At 55.8% G+C, this 14,791-nt stretch overlaps 5 protein-coding genes and 1 non-coding gene across 6 annotated transcripts; 4 read left to right on the plus strand and 2 right to left on the minus strand.

The window, feature by feature from the left end:
• Positions 1-32: 32 nt before the first annotated feature.
• BGZ61DRAFT_488666 (Alpha/Beta hydrolase protein) lies at positions 33-1,210 on the plus strand (the record flags this gene model as incomplete). Its single annotated transcript, XM_046250130.1, has 6 exons — positions 33-66; positions 255-559; positions 611-716; positions 770-874; positions 930-970; positions 1,004-1,210. 6 exons carry the CDS (start codon positions 33-35, stop codon positions 1,208-1,210), a joined length of 798 nt encoding a protein of 265 aa, XP_046111984.1.
• Positions 1,211-2,093: 883 nt separating this feature from the next.
• BGZ61DRAFT_437830 (HSP20-like chaperone) lies at positions 2,094-3,676 on the plus strand. Its single transcript, XM_046244178.1, has one exon. It carries the CDS (start codon positions 2,286-2,288, stop codon positions 3,432-3,434), a length of 1,149 nt encoding a protein of 382 aa, XP_046111985.1. The 5' UTR covers positions 2,094-2,285; the 3' UTR covers positions 3,435-3,676.
• A 312-nt stretch (positions 3,677-3,988) lies between these two features.
• On the plus strand, positions 3,989-4,075 carry BGZ61DRAFT_t5. Its single transcript has one exon. It is a non-coding gene; the product is annotated as a tRNA-Tyr (tRNA).
• A 596-nt stretch (positions 4,076-4,671) lies between these two features.
• BGZ61DRAFT_470668 (uncharacterized protein) lies at positions 4,672-6,258 on the minus strand (the record flags this gene model as incomplete). Its single annotated transcript, XM_046248112.1, has 1 exon — positions 4,672-6,258. One exon carries the CDS (start codon positions 6,256-6,258, stop codon positions 4,672-4,674), a length of 1,587 nt encoding a protein of 528 aa, XP_046111986.1.
• A 1,335-nt stretch (positions 6,259-7,593) lies between these two features.
• On the minus strand, positions 7,594-9,317 carry BGZ61DRAFT_511848 (uncharacterized protein; the record flags this gene model as incomplete). Its single annotated transcript, XM_046252136.1, has 4 exons — positions 9,015-9,317; positions 8,661-8,982; positions 8,318-8,622; positions 7,594-7,844 (listed from the first exon to the last, which is right to left on the minus strand). The coding sequence occupies exons 1-4, from the start codon at positions 9,199-9,201 to the stop codon at positions 7,594-7,596; spliced, it is 1,065 nt and encodes a 354-aa protein (XP_046111987.1). The 5' UTR covers positions 9,202-9,317.
• Positions 9,318-10,646: 1,329 nt separating this feature from the next.
• On the plus strand, positions 10,647-14,533 carry BGZ61DRAFT_10661 (cortical protein KAR9-domain-containing protein). Its single transcript, XM_046236885.1, has one exon. It carries the CDS (start codon positions 11,002-11,004, stop codon positions 14,263-14,265), a length of 3,264 nt encoding a protein of 1,087 aa, XP_046111988.1. The 5' UTR covers positions 10,647-11,001; the 3' UTR covers positions 14,266-14,533.
• Positions 14,534-14,791: the final 258 nt, after the last annotated feature.

Raw genomic sequence — 14,791 nt, forward strand, 5'->3', positions numbered from 1 at the left:
CTAACTCCACAAGCCAAGCGGCAGCTTCCAACATGCTCTCAATCGACGAAACCCGGGCCCTCAGTGGTGCACCCAGAATTTGAACCAGTGAGTGGGAGATTGTCCACATATTCAGAACATGTTTTTACGCTGGATGAGAATGAATAATTTACTAAAACACACGAAGATTAGCATGTCTGAGAACCCCAGGCTGGGTTCGTGGTCCATGGAGACCGACATCCACCAGATCCGCGACATGATGGATTAGGTGCGAGAGACAAAGCCTGAACATAACCCGAAATCACCTCTTTATATTACCGAAGAGCTTAAAATCCCACTTCGGGATGGCTTTGAGGTTGATGCCCGAGTGTACAAACCCAGAGGTGTCCCTGCTGACAGATGCCCTGGAGTTGTATTCTTCCACGGAGGTGGTCACATGGTTGGTGATCTAGAAACAAAGGCACATCTCTGCGCCCTCTTCACTAGTTTGGGCGGGATTGCTGTGAACATTAACTATCGGCATGCACCAGAGCATGTCTTCCCTCAAGCCATACACGATGCTTTCGATGCCACCAAATGGGTAGGTCCACCTGTCAGTGTGCCGAGACACATCGGTGTTGACAGGTAGCAGACGGCCAAAAATGCGGAGGGTCTAGCCATAAATCCCCAGAAGGGATTCCTCCTCGGCGGAGAAAGCTCTGGGGCTGATATCGCCCCGGTTGTAGCGCACCTCTGCTGTGATGAGAAAATGTCGCCATCTTTAACTGGCGTCTTCCGATCCCCTCTGGAGTCAGCGATTCCACGGTTCCTGGACGGTACAAGGACCGCTTCTTCAGCAAAGAGAAAAATTCTAATGTACCCACGCTCTCTGTTGAAGCCCTCGAGTTTATTTATTGTAGATCAACCCCTTGACGAGACCCCATCTTCGCTGGAGGCTAAGGTCGAAGCAGCAAAGTATCAACCGGACGAGAAAAGCCCGCTGGCCTTTCCCGTTTGATTTCCCGATCATAGAGGCATCCCCAAGACATACTTTCAGGTTTGCGGACTCGATCCCTTGAGGGATTGTGAACTGCTGATGGAACAGGTGTACCAGGGCGATGGAGTTCCCAAGAAACTAGATGTGTACCCGGGTTTGCCCCATGCCTTTTGGGTACCCTTCCTCGACTTGGAGGTGAGCCAAAAGCACACATCAGACACCACTTGCGGTCTTTCGTGGCTATTGGCTGAATGAAGTACATTGGTTGGAGTCTGGGGGAGGTGTTCCTCCGGGATTGACCATGTCGATCTTGATTGGCAGCTTTCACATGTCAGCGAACCATTCATCCCTGCTTGCATAGGCCTTCTACATGTTATCGAACCAGGCCGTCTCAATTATTTTTTTCGTAATGCGACGCGTATTGTTAGTGCAAGGCAACATTCAGTGACGTAGACCTGGGGCCTGTGTAAGTGTGGATGACTGTGTCACCGCTCAGACGCAAGTCCAAGCAGATGATGGCCAAAGGTGCATGGTTTTCCAGATAGTATTGGTTTAGACCATGGGGATTTTTAATGCATTCCAAGGCTAGCTTGCCATGGCCGGAAGTACGAGCAGCTCCGAAGGCGACGATGGCAAGCCGCGCGGAGCTTGGTGCTTTGGCGAGCGAATGTGGCGATAGCCGCGAAGTGTGACTCAGCGCCCCTTGCGCTCCGTGTTGGAGGCCGTAGCACGGGCCGGAGTTGTGGATATCCTCCATATTCTCGACAAGGCAAACAGGAACAAAACGCAACAGACCGAGCCATGTTTGCCGCCGGTCAATCGAGATCACCGAGGCCGAGTTGCACTGTGGCGACTCTTGACGGGTGCCCCTCTCGTCTCCGAGCCAGAGTCATCCACCCGTTGATTGGCTGTTCCCGGCTCCTCGGGACCGATCAGCTCGCCATGTCCGGGGCGCTCAACACACTCGCAGCCGAATCTGGCGTCTGGGAGGGAGGACGCGCGGCAACTGGCCAGCCCGACGCGGCGACCCGGCCACTTTGGGGAGCATTTCTTGGTGTCTGCTTGACCCAAGGCCAGCCCTACTTACTGCCTAGAGTCGTTACGTGTGTCTGTTTGCCTCCTCGGTCTCGGGGCATGTCGAGCGTTCAACCTGTGTGATGTTGATGTCAGGGGAAGTATATAAGAGGCCTGCTTCCATCCCCATTACCGTCTCGATTCCTCATCTCCATCTCCTCTTCATCTAACAGATCAAGACCTCCGAGATTCACTCCTCCTTACAATTCACTACCAACCCCAGCACTACTACTACAACACGAGCAAGTGCTTCATCATGAATCCGCAACAGCAATCTTACTCCATGCCCTTCTGGGACTTCATCCAGTCGCTGGATCCCAACCAGGGCCCTGGCCGCGGCGTTGATTACAGTGCCCCTCCTCCTTTCCCTCCCTTCGGCGGGCCCGGCCAGCACGGCGCCCATCCGCCTCCTCCCGGACCTCACGGAGCCCATCCTCCTCCTCCGCCCCACGGCCCCGGCGCCGAATGGGGCCCCTGGTTCCACGGGCCCGTGCCCCACCATTGGGATCATCATGGCCGCCGAGGCCGTCGCGGCCATCATCATCGCGGCGGCATGAACGAAGGTGAGCCTAGCGGTGACGACGGCTGGAACTCAGCCTCCGATACCGAACGCGATGTCGACCAGGAAAAGCGTGATTCTCCCGATACCATGCCCGTTGATGTCCCTGACCCTGCTGAGGTCGCTCCCGAAGATGACCAGGCCCCTCCTTCCCACCCGCACTTCCGAGGCCATGGCGGCCGCCGAGGTGGTGGTCGTTGCGGTCGCGGTGGACGCGGAGGTCCTGGGGGACGCGGCGGACGCGGAGGACGTGGTGGCTTCGGTTTCGGTGGCTTCTTCCCCGGAGGCGGCCCCGGCCCTCACCGTGGCCCCCGTCACTTCCACGGTCCTCACCCTCCCCCTCCTCCTTACTCAGGCCAGGGTTTCCCCTTCGATTTCGGTGGCTACATGCGCGGCTGGGCCAACCACCCGCTGTTCCAGAACATCCGTGAGCATGCCCAGCGCTTCCAAGAGGCGCAGTCTGGCAATGGTAACGAAACCGACAACTCCTTCACTCCCCCCGTCGACATCTTCGACACCGAGCGAGCCTTCATCCTCCACGTCGCCCTCCCGGGAGCCAAGAAGGAGGACATTGGTGTCAATTGGGACGCCGACCGCAGCGTCCTGAACATTGCTGGTGTAGTCCACCGCCCTGGTGACGAGGAGTTCCTCAGCACCTTGACCTCCAGTGAGAGGAAGGTGGGCATGTTTGAGCGTAACGTGACGCTCCCCCCTCCCGGCTCTGATGAGCGCGATGAGGTTGATGGCCTTGGAATCACTGCCAAGATGGAAGACGGCGTTCTTGTCATCACGGTGGCCAAGGTCGAGAAGGAATGGACCGAGATCCGAAAGGTGGATGTCGAATAGATCATCACACCCATCTGGACTACATGGTTTTTCTTTGTTTTCGTTTACGGTAAGGTAATTGCAGGGATATATAGCTAAGATTTGATATAAAAAAACGAGTATAATATGATTTGGTATTTGTGGTGGACCCTTCTTGCTTGCCTGCCTGTGAATGACGCTGTGGTTTCTCTCCTTTGCTTGTTGACTTGATGAGCCTAAAGCTATTTTTATTCTTGATAATATGAATTCACATTGATAAACCGCCGTCTCCCAACTAATGTAATCCCAAGACCTTTGCATTCTTTCCTATTATCTCCGAATGAGAGGTTAAGAAGTAGTTCAAGTAGAGGAGATGGTGGGGATAATTGCCTCAAGTAATATAGGTTCTAAGAAATAGTTGGTTCGAGAGAGGTAAATCCAAAGGGATAATTGAAATGCAAAAACCAACAGATACACAATATATCTGAGATCTCTGGAACCGTAAAGAGGCCGGTGCCTCCCAGTGTCATTGTTTCTTTCAAGCCCGCTCTAGATGTATAGTGTGGATTATCATGCCCATCCCTTCAGAAATCACTCCCCGAGTAGCTCAGCTGGAAGAGCGTTCGGCTGTAACTGCCACCTTCGTTACCGAAAGGTCACCTGTTCGAGCCAGGTCTCGGGGATAACTATTCATTTTGCATCTGAAGCAACGTGCGTATATTTTTGAGTGCCCTTGGTATTTTTTGCCTCCTGCTACGAATTTAATTGATTGAGATATTCTATTGTAAGTGGTTTGATTGTCTTAGACTTTTGACCATTTCAACTTAACCCCCACGCGTCTCATTTCGGTGAGTAACATCCACCAAAAGTCAAATCGGCTTTTGCACAGCACTCTCAGGGGAAGCAAAAACTGTATTCATAAAAGGAAATATTCTATACGTGACATGAAATATTCAAGGAGAATCGGTGTGCGTGTTCAGACTGCATCAGTCGAACCAAACTCGTCTGCGCCTAGGCCTATGCTAAGGGTATATGCTAGAATGTAGATTAACCAGGGGGCCCAGGCCACATGCCCTCGTGTTCCCAACTGGTGGTGATAACAAAAATGCTGTAAGTGTTTTATAAAAGGGCTGCGCGGTTTCCTCATTCAATCTGTAAGTCAATCCATCTCCTCCAAAAACAGAAAACTCCGGGTATCCGAACGTCAGTCATCAAGGCGAGGGTGGGAGAATCAGGCATAGAGAAGCCGCTCTCCTCGAAAGAGGCATGGTTGGTGACTTCACTTCTCTAGTTCTCTGGTGATCTCCTCGCGCACGTCGTGACACCATTTGAGGAGGGCCGCCTCGAAGTCTATCCAGGCCTGGGGGCCGCTGTTGTAGACGATTCCGAGGGCATCAACAGTGAGAAAAACCTCGAATCGCAGCTCGGCTGCCTTGGCCCAGTAGCGCAGGTTGTCGGCGGACCGGTAGGGCTTCTGGGTGTCGGTGTGGAAAGTCGGGATGGTGCCGAAACGCCGTCGTGACTTCTTGACCACGGCATTATGAAGCTTCACTAGACGCAGACCATTCTGGAAGGTCTGGAGAAATGGTGTCGGAATCTCAGCCGCCTCGGAGACCGGAGTCCACTCGGGAAGCGGTTCGGCATCCGGGTCCATTGACATGAGGAATGCCCGTTCACGCTCCAGCTCTCGGCCGGTCCAGTCGCCGTGCAGCCATTCCCAAGTCTCTCTCTCCGCACTCTCTGCGTCCTCAATCTCCTGCTCTTGCTTCAGGATGTCAAACACGCTCTCAATCCAGGAGACCATTGTCTTGATCTCTTCTTCCTTCATACCGTCTTTGAAATTGCGCGTCGCCATCTGCTTCAGAACCTCCATGACAGCCAAAAGATCAGCTCGGATCTGCTTCTCAGATTTGATCGCGTCCAGCCGGTCGGGAAGGTCGTGCGCCGTGTAGTAAATCTTGGCTGCCCGGATGGCAAGGGTGACAACATCGAGGATATTCATACCCTGGAGTTCAAACCATCCTTGGGTGTTTGCCTCGGGCATGTTGGGGAATCGAGGAGTGTCCGAGGGTTTATAGGTGCCCTCCTTCTGCTGCTTGGCTTCGCCCAACGCGGCAGATGCATCGTGCAGGCATTGCTCAAGTTCTGCCTTGAGCTCCAGCATGGATGGTGGCTTAACAATTGGCTGTTCCCTGTGGTGGTATGTGCTCACAGTAGGAGGCAGCATGCTGGAATCCGTCTCTGGAAAGTCGTCGTAATAATCATTCATGTCCTCGACGGGTGATTCCACGATGCCGCCGACCCCGAATCCTTGAGCGCCGAAGTCAGGGCTGCTCCCCGTAGAGGCATAGGTGGAGTCGTAGTCAGAGCCGACGATCTTTGGTGTGGCACCAGAAGTGTCCAAAGCAGAGAGATCCAAGGCGCCCCTCTGTTTCTGCTTCTTGCGAGCCAACTGTCCACCCTTGCCATCAAGGAGGCCAGTCCGAGCAAAGTAGTACTGCAAATGTGCAATACTTCCGAGGCTCATGACGCTCTCACGCGACCGGGCACTGGCGGCGAAGTCAGTGCCCTGGGGCCGCATGTATCCACGGCGGCGGGTTCTGCCATCGAGGCTGTAACTAGAGTGGCGAGGGTTGGGCGGGAGCTCAACGCGACGGGACGGAAAGGTGGCAGAGGAGTGGCGGTGGAGGGCCTGACTGCCCAGGGAGTCGCGAGACGTGGCATCATTGCTGGAGCCGTGAGACCAGGACGAGGTGGTTGAGACACAGCGGGAGAGCTCAGGACAGGCGCCGATGGCGGGAGTAGGGAGCGTGTCCGGAGGAGGCGAGTCACATCGGAAGGAGGGCTGCTGGTTGGGAGTAGCCATGATGGAATCGGTCATGTCCTCGTCTCGTCGGAACGTTGCCTAGACACGGCGGGTTCTTGCTGGCTCGTGACCCCTCGGTGATGCGGTGCGGTGCGGTGCGGTGCGGATCTGGCGGCGGCGGACTGGTAATGCGTCGTCGCCAGTTGTGGGACGCGGCACTTACACGGAAACAGGCGGCGATCAAGTGAACTTGGCGGGACGATCAAGCTGCGCAGCACGGAGTAGCGACTGCGGTTTTCGATTTCGATTGTGAGCGAGAGTGGGTAGCAAGGAACAACGGCGGCAGAAGTTCGATCCAGGGAACGGCGGGCTTGGAAGTGCGAGGCAGAAGGGCGATCGAAGGGGCAGTCGGGATTAATTCCAGGGGTTTGGTGATGGGGCGACGGTTTGGCTTTAGGCCGGTCGGCGCGCTGGGAGACGGAATTGGTGGACTGGCGGATTGGTTGGCGGGACAGGCCGGCAAGGGCCCCGTAGGAGATTGCGTCGGCGCGTCCTTCTTCTGGCGGGGGTCCTGGTCAACGCGTGAGGCCCCGGCACGACAATTACCAATTACCAATTACCAATTAAGTAGGTACCCAGTTCAAGTTTAACGTGATGCTAATTAGTGCACAATGGGTTGGAGTTGGTGGCAAAGGTAAGGAAGATGTTGTTCCGGAGACTGTTGCGTGTTTTTGGGGGTGGATGCCGGAGCAATAAAAGAAAGTAGGTGCAGACAAAACGAAAGGAAAAAGGGGCGAGGATGGATGACAATTATGCCTGCTCACTAAAACAAAAGAAGAAACAGAGATGAGGCAAAAGGCCAGACAGCCAAGGGTGGAGGAGAACGAAGGGACCGAAGGGCCTAGGTAGTTTTTTAGTTTGATAGTAGTACTCGAAGAACAAGAGAGAACACGAATGGATGACAGCAATCAGCCTCCCAGGAACTGCCTGACCCGGAAAATGGACACCTTTATTACAGAGTACTACGCAGTACGACCCTGGCGTTCGTCACAATGCACGCGGCGCGGGCTATCTGCTCCCATGGGTCGTCGGTGTCATATGTATCCCAGGGCAACCTCTTTTGCGTGTTGCTCTCTAATTTCCTCCAGATTGATTGGAATTCCCTTCCGCTTCCCTCTCCCGCCCGCCAGATCCCCCCTACAGGGCTGTTCATGGCTGCCTCTTAGTGCAGCCATAAGGCTAAGGCCGGGACCTGCAGGCCCCCTCTGTCTCTGTTCCCTCCCGTTGCCATGGACTGCCATCAATTGCCGGCAGCCATGGCCGATAAGTTACTTGGTGTTTGAAACCCACGTACTGAGACCTGCTCCCCTCGATCGAGCCAGATTGTCCATTGCCCTACCTCGCCAACGTCCTGGCTCCGCTATTCTTCGGCGTTACCGTGCTGGTAGTTGCAGCTTTGGCCACTGCTATCCGTCCGCCAGTCAATTGGCCACCATCCGCATCGTCATCAGCCTCAACCTGTCCCCCGGATCCGAGCAAGGCCCGGCTGGAATTCCTCAGGCCGTTGGCTGGGGACTGGGGAGCGACCGGGTTCGAGAGCATGGCGCTGCAGCACGCCACGTCCGGGGTTTGGGCGAAGCCAATGTCTGCTGGATCGATACACCACGTCGGATGTACGTAGAGGGACTACGCATCCTGTACATGCGTGCTGCAAGTAAGCCGGTTCCTCATCGAGCCAATCTGCCGTCCGAGCAATCCAGGCGGCATTCTTTATTCTGGCAGGTATAATACACATCAGATATATCACCTCGGCAAGGTTGCCGCTAAAGATTCGGGGGTTGCAGGTGACCGATGCGTTAGTCTATTCATCTTGCACACTCTGTCTCGACGTGCATGAGATGCATGCGTTCTGCGAGACATGACATGGCCAACACCACAGAGTGCCTGGTTCCCTATTTCCGAAGACGCCCACATGTTACACTTATCCTACCAACACTCCTTATGCATTGTCCGTTCACCTGCTACGCACCTCTTGGGGTTTGCTGGAGTCAAGCGATCCAATTCTGCGTGTGCACGCACAGCGGCCGAGCACCCGGCATACATCATCATGACTGCGTACCGCCCGTGCATATTACAACATCCAGCCGGCCAGTGTCTAATTGAGACGTGCCGGGCAACCTTGCTTCTGTCCGCGGCCCCATGACACCTCTGGAAGCCCCAAAGAGCTTCAGGAACCGACCCCGCCAGGCCAGGACAGGGCCCGTGATGACGAGCAAATGCGATTTTCCATCCGCCCCCCTGGCAACTGGCGACTGGGCTCTGTGATGTCCCGTCGCTTTCATCTGGACGAAGCGGTGCCCCCTTGCTCCCCCGCCCATAAAAAGATTCTCGAAATCACGTCGAGCAACGGCGATGTCAGGGCCCCTAGTCGCCGTCCGGGGTGTCGTTGAGCAATTACATACATACGAAGTATTGGATACTGCATCGGAGTAGACGCATCCATGTGGAGTTGTAGGTAGACGGGACCTCCCGGGACGGCTCCGGCCTTCTTAGCTGCAATCTCTCCAACAAGTCCCCATGTCCAACGTCCCCTGCCTGCATTGGCCTCCGAGTCGATGCCGGGAGCTTCCCTGGTGATGCGCGTGTGCGTGTTTGGGCGAGTGTTCCAACTAGTATCAATTATCCGCTGCGCATGTTTCCCAATACTGATATTATTCTCCGAGACGCGACTGAATGTCGGGTGACTGACATGCTTGAGACAAGGGAGATGGGCGGCGTGGAGGACTGGAGAACTGGAGAGCATGGAGTTTTCGTACCCCCTCCATCTCGCCAGGAGAGACGAAACGAAGGTTCGGCGACTCGACGCCGCCAAAGGCCTTGTTGCCCGGACAGAGCCAAACTAGTCGCAGCAGGCGGATGACAATCACTTGATGTAGATTGAAGCCGGCTTGGCTGGCGGGCAGGGGGGTAGAAAGAGTCTGGCAGGGGGAGGTGGGAGGCCATCCAATTAATCCCACGGCAGGGCTGTCAATCCGACAATCCCAAGACGGGTCCAGGGCGGCGCAAGACCAACGGGAGACGGGAGACGGGAGACGGGAGACGAGAGTGACAAAGGTGGCGATGGACAGAATGGGTAGTTCGACGATTCATTATTTGACCTTTTTGGTCATTCTTTGCCTTTTTGGTGGCGCCAGTCAGTGTTGCTCCCGTCTGAGTACTTACATAGATGTCTCATCGACATGCTCAATACGCCGTCATACGTACGCTTGGGCCGAGGGCGAACCCCCTCGCAGCAAACTTGTCTCCGTCTCAACAGATAAGTACCTACCAAAAAGAAGGGAGGCTCTTCGGTGTGCCGCCAACAGTTCCCCTCCTTGATGTTGCCCAATTCTTCGTCTTGAGAGGGCCGCCATCAACCTGCTTGGATACCGTTGCTGGCCAGTGATTTCTCATCCCAAGACCTCGCTCGTATCACCTGTCGCGTTTCAAAGTGTCGTCGGCCTGTTCGTTCATTGTGGCCCCGTCGCACGTAGGTGGTAGTACATTTTTTACTCGACATTACATTGCACCTTATTTGAGGTATCCGGCCAACCCAACCCAAGGTCCCCAACCTGCCTTAATCCGTCCCTTGCGAGTACCGTACCTTCCCTCCCAGGTCCCTAACCTAACCCTCCCAATTTTTTTCCCCTTCCCTCTATCCGCCATCCCATCATTCTTCTTCTTCTTCTCTCCTCATCCTCCCTTTTTTATACTTCATTCTTCCGCCCATCCTTGGGTGTCCTGTTACTTACATTCCGTCCACTTTCTCCTTCGGCGCACCCCCCTCCCCTCCCCCTACATAATAATTTTTCTCCCGTCCACCAACGGACCAGACGACACGGACACCCATGACCATCAGATGAGGCCGCGGCATTCACCATCCAAAACTCCGTGTACCGACGACAACTCGCACCCACCAGAATCACATCACACTCAACCGCTTCTCCTATCTGCAGCTTCCATCCCTGCGCAGAACTCTCTTTCCCCTCTTAGACCGAACCTAGGGTTCCCGCACCTATCGCTATCCGCGTTCCTTGACGCTCGGGAACCTTGACTGCCGTCTGCCTGCTCGCCTGCCTCTACGAGCCCGCTGTACCTGGACGGGTAGCCTACCTTAGTCCAGCGACTACCCGACGCCGCCGCTGGACAGCGCATCATTGCACATCATCTAGCAGCCGATCCTCCTGCAGGCGCCTGCTGGGTCTTGAACGGGGGCCTCCAGTCTCCAATCGCAGTGGGAGACACCGCTGCATTTCGAACCCAGTGGCCCTCAGCCCATCTCCACCCTCCTGACAGCCGCACTGCTCAGGCCACTCGTCTTAACTGTCCCCATCTCTCCCATCCCACATTCCGAATCCCATCCCAACCAACCTATCCTGGCCTGTCACCTCCAGTCAGTCCCTGCCTGCTTCCCCCGGCACTTTTTGGGCCCCAGCATCGACCCTGTTCTGCACTGGCTTATTTGTTCTTGGGTTCTCTGCGCGCCCCGGACCGTAAGTCGAAGCCATTTGACCCGGCAAGAGAGCCACAGACAGACGCAATCAGTGAGAAGGCGACAGCAGCCTATACCGAGACCAGCCATTCCCCCCCCGCGACTCCGCGTCCTAGCCCAAGGCCTCCTTTTTCTCGCATCCAGCTGTTCGTTCAACTCTTCCCAGTCCTTGACGCGACAGTCCATCCGCCTGTCTACCCGCCTGGGACCCAAACCTGGTCTGGTGCTCTCGTCCTCTGTTTCTGCCGTAGGGGGTCGCCCCTCGCGATTAAATGAGTACCGGTCACCCAACCACGACGACTGCCGTCGATCCTGTTGCGGCTTCAGATACCAACCCAGCAGGCGACTTGGAGGATCCGTCTATCCCCAAGACTCCCTGTGCCAGCACTGACACTGCTGTCGACTCTGGAGCTGCTGCTGTCGGCGTTGACGGGGCCCTGAGCTACGGCCTCCACCAACGCGACCAGGACCATGATGCGCCTGCTGCCCGCCTTCTAAAATTCGCAGACGCTCCCAGCCAACTATCTCACCTGCCCTTCACCCCCGGCTCGACTGATCCCACCTCCACCCACGCCCCGGAACCAAATTCCAACTCATCCTCTACCACATCCGCCGCGACAAATTTAATGACTACTCCCTCTGCTGATTCTACCGCAACTCCTACTCCCACTACATCAGCTGCTTCCAACCCTACGACGGCTACGACTTCCATCGCCAACGTCTCTCAACCCTCTTCACCCGGACCTCCTTCCGCCATCCGAAAACCATCCCCTGGCTTAGCTGCCCGCCTCAAAGCTCTCGGCTTCGGTACCGTCCCAAAATCTTCTCCGCCTTCGTCCGCGCCGCAGTACGACCACATAGGTCGCCTCGACGAAGACCAGCTCCGCCAACTAGACGAAAAACACCAGGCGGGATCCCTCAGGTCGGTCATCGCCCGGCGCGGTCGCCCCTGGAAGGGCATCTACTTGTCCCCCAAGGCCGCCGCCGAGCTCGACCTATCCTCGCCGCCCGACACCGACGACGACCCGCCCACCGCCAATCTGCTGCCCGAGATCAACACCCCTGAGCCCTTGGACATGGACACGTTCAAGTACCGCCTCCCTGACCATACCAACGGCAATGGGACCAAGGTCACCCTCGATACCCGTCGCGAGCACATCGAGCGAACCACCGGCCCCCCTACTCCCGAAGAGAGCGCCCTCCCACCGCCGCCTCCTCCCAAAGATACTCCTCCTATTGGTGCTACCCCTGTGCCGACCACGCCTCCGACCGACTATACTCCAAGCCTCAATTCATACTTCACACCCGGTCACAACCGTCCGGGCTCCATCTACACCTTGTCGCGTGTGTCTTTCGCGAATCAACTAGCTCAGCTCACATCGCTGCAGCTGCCTGATGCCGACTCGCTATCCAGCCAGGTCACAGCCATCCCAACTGCTCAAATCGCTGCCAAAGCCCTTATCAACGCTGCCGATCAGATCCGAAGTTGGATATACAAAGCCTCCGAAGTGGTCGACGGACTCGATAGCGAAGACGATGTCGAATGGGCTGCTGCCGGGGGCCGGGAGGGACTAGCCGAGGTGGAAAATGCCATTACCCGCTTCGAGGAGCTCGTCAACGCCTATGTCGGTGCCATCGAACAGCTGCAGAGCCGAGAAGACATTGCCAACGTCCCCCTGGCCGATCTGAATCAAGCTGTTGCCCAGATGGAATCTGTCATCAGAGAGTGGGACAAGATTCGACTAACCCTCCACATTGTCAGGGGTCAGGTTGAAATCGCCATGGAGTGGGAGGAACTGTGGAACAGCGTCCTCGGCGACATACAAGGCGAGATGGATGAGCTCAGTAGGCTCGTCTTCGAGATGGAAGAGCGACGGCACAAGAGCCTCATGGCTGCTGCCAACGGCGATGGTGTTGACATTGGTGATCTGGAAACTATTGTCGAGGAAACGCCTCCCCAGGCTGCCCGCCTTCAAGCAGGTAGCCGCTTCAGCCTGCCACCAGCGTTCCCAGTGAGCCCCATCTCCCCGGGCACGCCGACCCTTTCACAGGACGATTCCAGCCTCCTCGCGCTCTTCGCCCGCATGCAGCCTCTCAGGGCCTCCCTCGACTTTTTGCCAATGCGCCTGTCCGTCTTTGAGAACCGAGCGGAGCAATCCTTCCCCACGGCCTGCGAGGAGCTGAAAATGCGCCACGACAGCCTCGACTACAGCTACAAGAAGCTGGAGAAGGATGCCGAGTCCCTACGCAAGGAGCTTGGTGAAGACCGATGGGTCATTGTATTCCGCGGTGCAGGGCGTCAAGCCCAGAAGATGCACGAATCGGTCGAGCGCTCGTTGCACAAGCTCAAGGAAGCTGTCGATTCCGGGCTGCACTTGACGAACCAACCTGCCATGTTGAAGAAGCTGGAGAGTTACGAGGCCAAGAAAACACACTACGGCCCGGCCATTGAGCGGGTCCTGTCTATCATCGACAAGGGCGTCAGTGACCGGCTAACAGTGAATGGAGAAATCCTTCGGTTGCATACTGACATGCAAGCGCGGTGGGATTCTCTCAAGTTCCAGATGAGAGAGGCCGAAAGCATGATCGAGGATATTCAAGCCGAAAAGGGTCAACAGCTTAGAGACTCCATCTCAAGCATGCTTTCCAATGATAGATCCACCTTGGAGAGCGGTCGTGAGACTCCAGGGAGCTCGCCACCCTCATCGGTAATCATGTCAAGCCTCGGACTTGGCCCTCATACTCCGACTGCAAAACCCCCTAAGCTCAGGTCGTCGGGCGGCTCCAACGCTCGCCCCATTCCTTCGAACCGACGACATTCATCACTCCCCGCTCCTTCATCTCATCTAGGTAGAAAACCTGGCTTTTCTCGACTGTCGACGGTCGCCAGCTCATCATCATCCCACAACGTCCCAGCAAGCCAGCTCAAGCGACCAGTTTCAATCGCGAGCAATCGGCCTCGCTGGAACGGCTCGTCCAACACGATTGACGTGGACACTGGCCATAACTTCAAGCCCCTCAGTCTCACGACACCGAGCCCCTATGCCAAGAGGAGTCCGGCGACCCAAAGATCTACCAGCTCCATCACACCTGGTTCTGCCTCAAAGCTCCCAACCCTACGCAGCCCTATGGCCCGCGCCTCGTCGGAATCACCTCGGGTTTCTCCGCGAGCTGACGATACGCCCACTAGAACAGGGCACTCGCGGCTTTCATTCCGCGAGCGTCTTTCATCCCCTGGTCCATATGCCCAACAACCGTTGGCCAAGCCGCGACTAGCATCTCAGACCGCTGTGAATGCTCTCACTTCTGGTCGCCGCTCTTCGCTCCAGGCATCGAAGACGTCGACCACGAAAACCGAAGTGCGACCAAGCAGGCCCGCTAGTTCCCTGGCCTCGTCCTCACGGAGGAGCAGTCTTCTTCCCCAACCAAAGGGCGAAGCAGGTCGGGCCAGTCCTCAGGCTATCGCAGGTGCCAGGCTAGCCATGCAAAAAATGAGTCCTGAAAGTAAGGATCTGAAACCCCGATGGCGACATTGACGGGATTTTTCAATGTCCCATTATTCTTGAGCAGCATCATGGTTGCTTCTACGCTCACTCTAACGCCCCAGGAGAAAGCGGTTCCACTTGTACTCATGTTACACGTTTTCTGACGATTTGACTTGATCAACACCTTTTCAGAATGTAGATATCTCGGCTTAAAGCAACAGGAGCTTGGCGCGCCAATTTTGAAGGAAACCCATTTTGCTTACACAGCATGGCGTACCGGGCGAGGGAGAGTGCTTCGGACGAACGGAGTTTAAGGAACGGCTAGGGAGTGTGGCCTTGAATCCGACTTATTTCTTTCCGAGGATCTTTTCACATATTCGTGGGGATCCCTTTATGTCTTATTTTCCATGTTCTGTCCAATGGTGGACAGATTCTGCGTTGTAATTAGGGAAGATTGGACGGGACAATTTGAGCAATAGCTGCAGGGTTCGTTGCAGTTGAATTAGCAGCGTCATACCCATAATGCTGCTTTGTTTGAGTACCAGGTAGAAAAATATCATGTCGACAGTCCAGTCCA

Source organism: Ilyonectria robusta, assembly GCF_021365365.1.
Source record: "Ilyonectria robusta strain PMI_751 chromosome Unknown BGZ61scaffold_1, whole genome shotgun sequence".
In the NCBI taxonomy this organism is placed as follows: Eukaryota; Fungi; Ascomycota; class Sordariomycetes; order Hypocreales; family Nectriaceae; genus Ilyonectria; species Ilyonectria robusta.

Coding starts and splice junctions, on each gene's coding strand:
- BGZ61DRAFT_437830 (XM_046244178.1), top strand. CDS start 2,286: ATGAATCCGCAACAGCAATCTTACTCCATGCCCTTCTGGGACTTCATC.
- BGZ61DRAFT_10661 (XM_046236885.1), top strand. CDS start 11,002: ATGAGTACCGGTCACCCAACCACGACGACTGCCGTCGATCCTGTTGCG.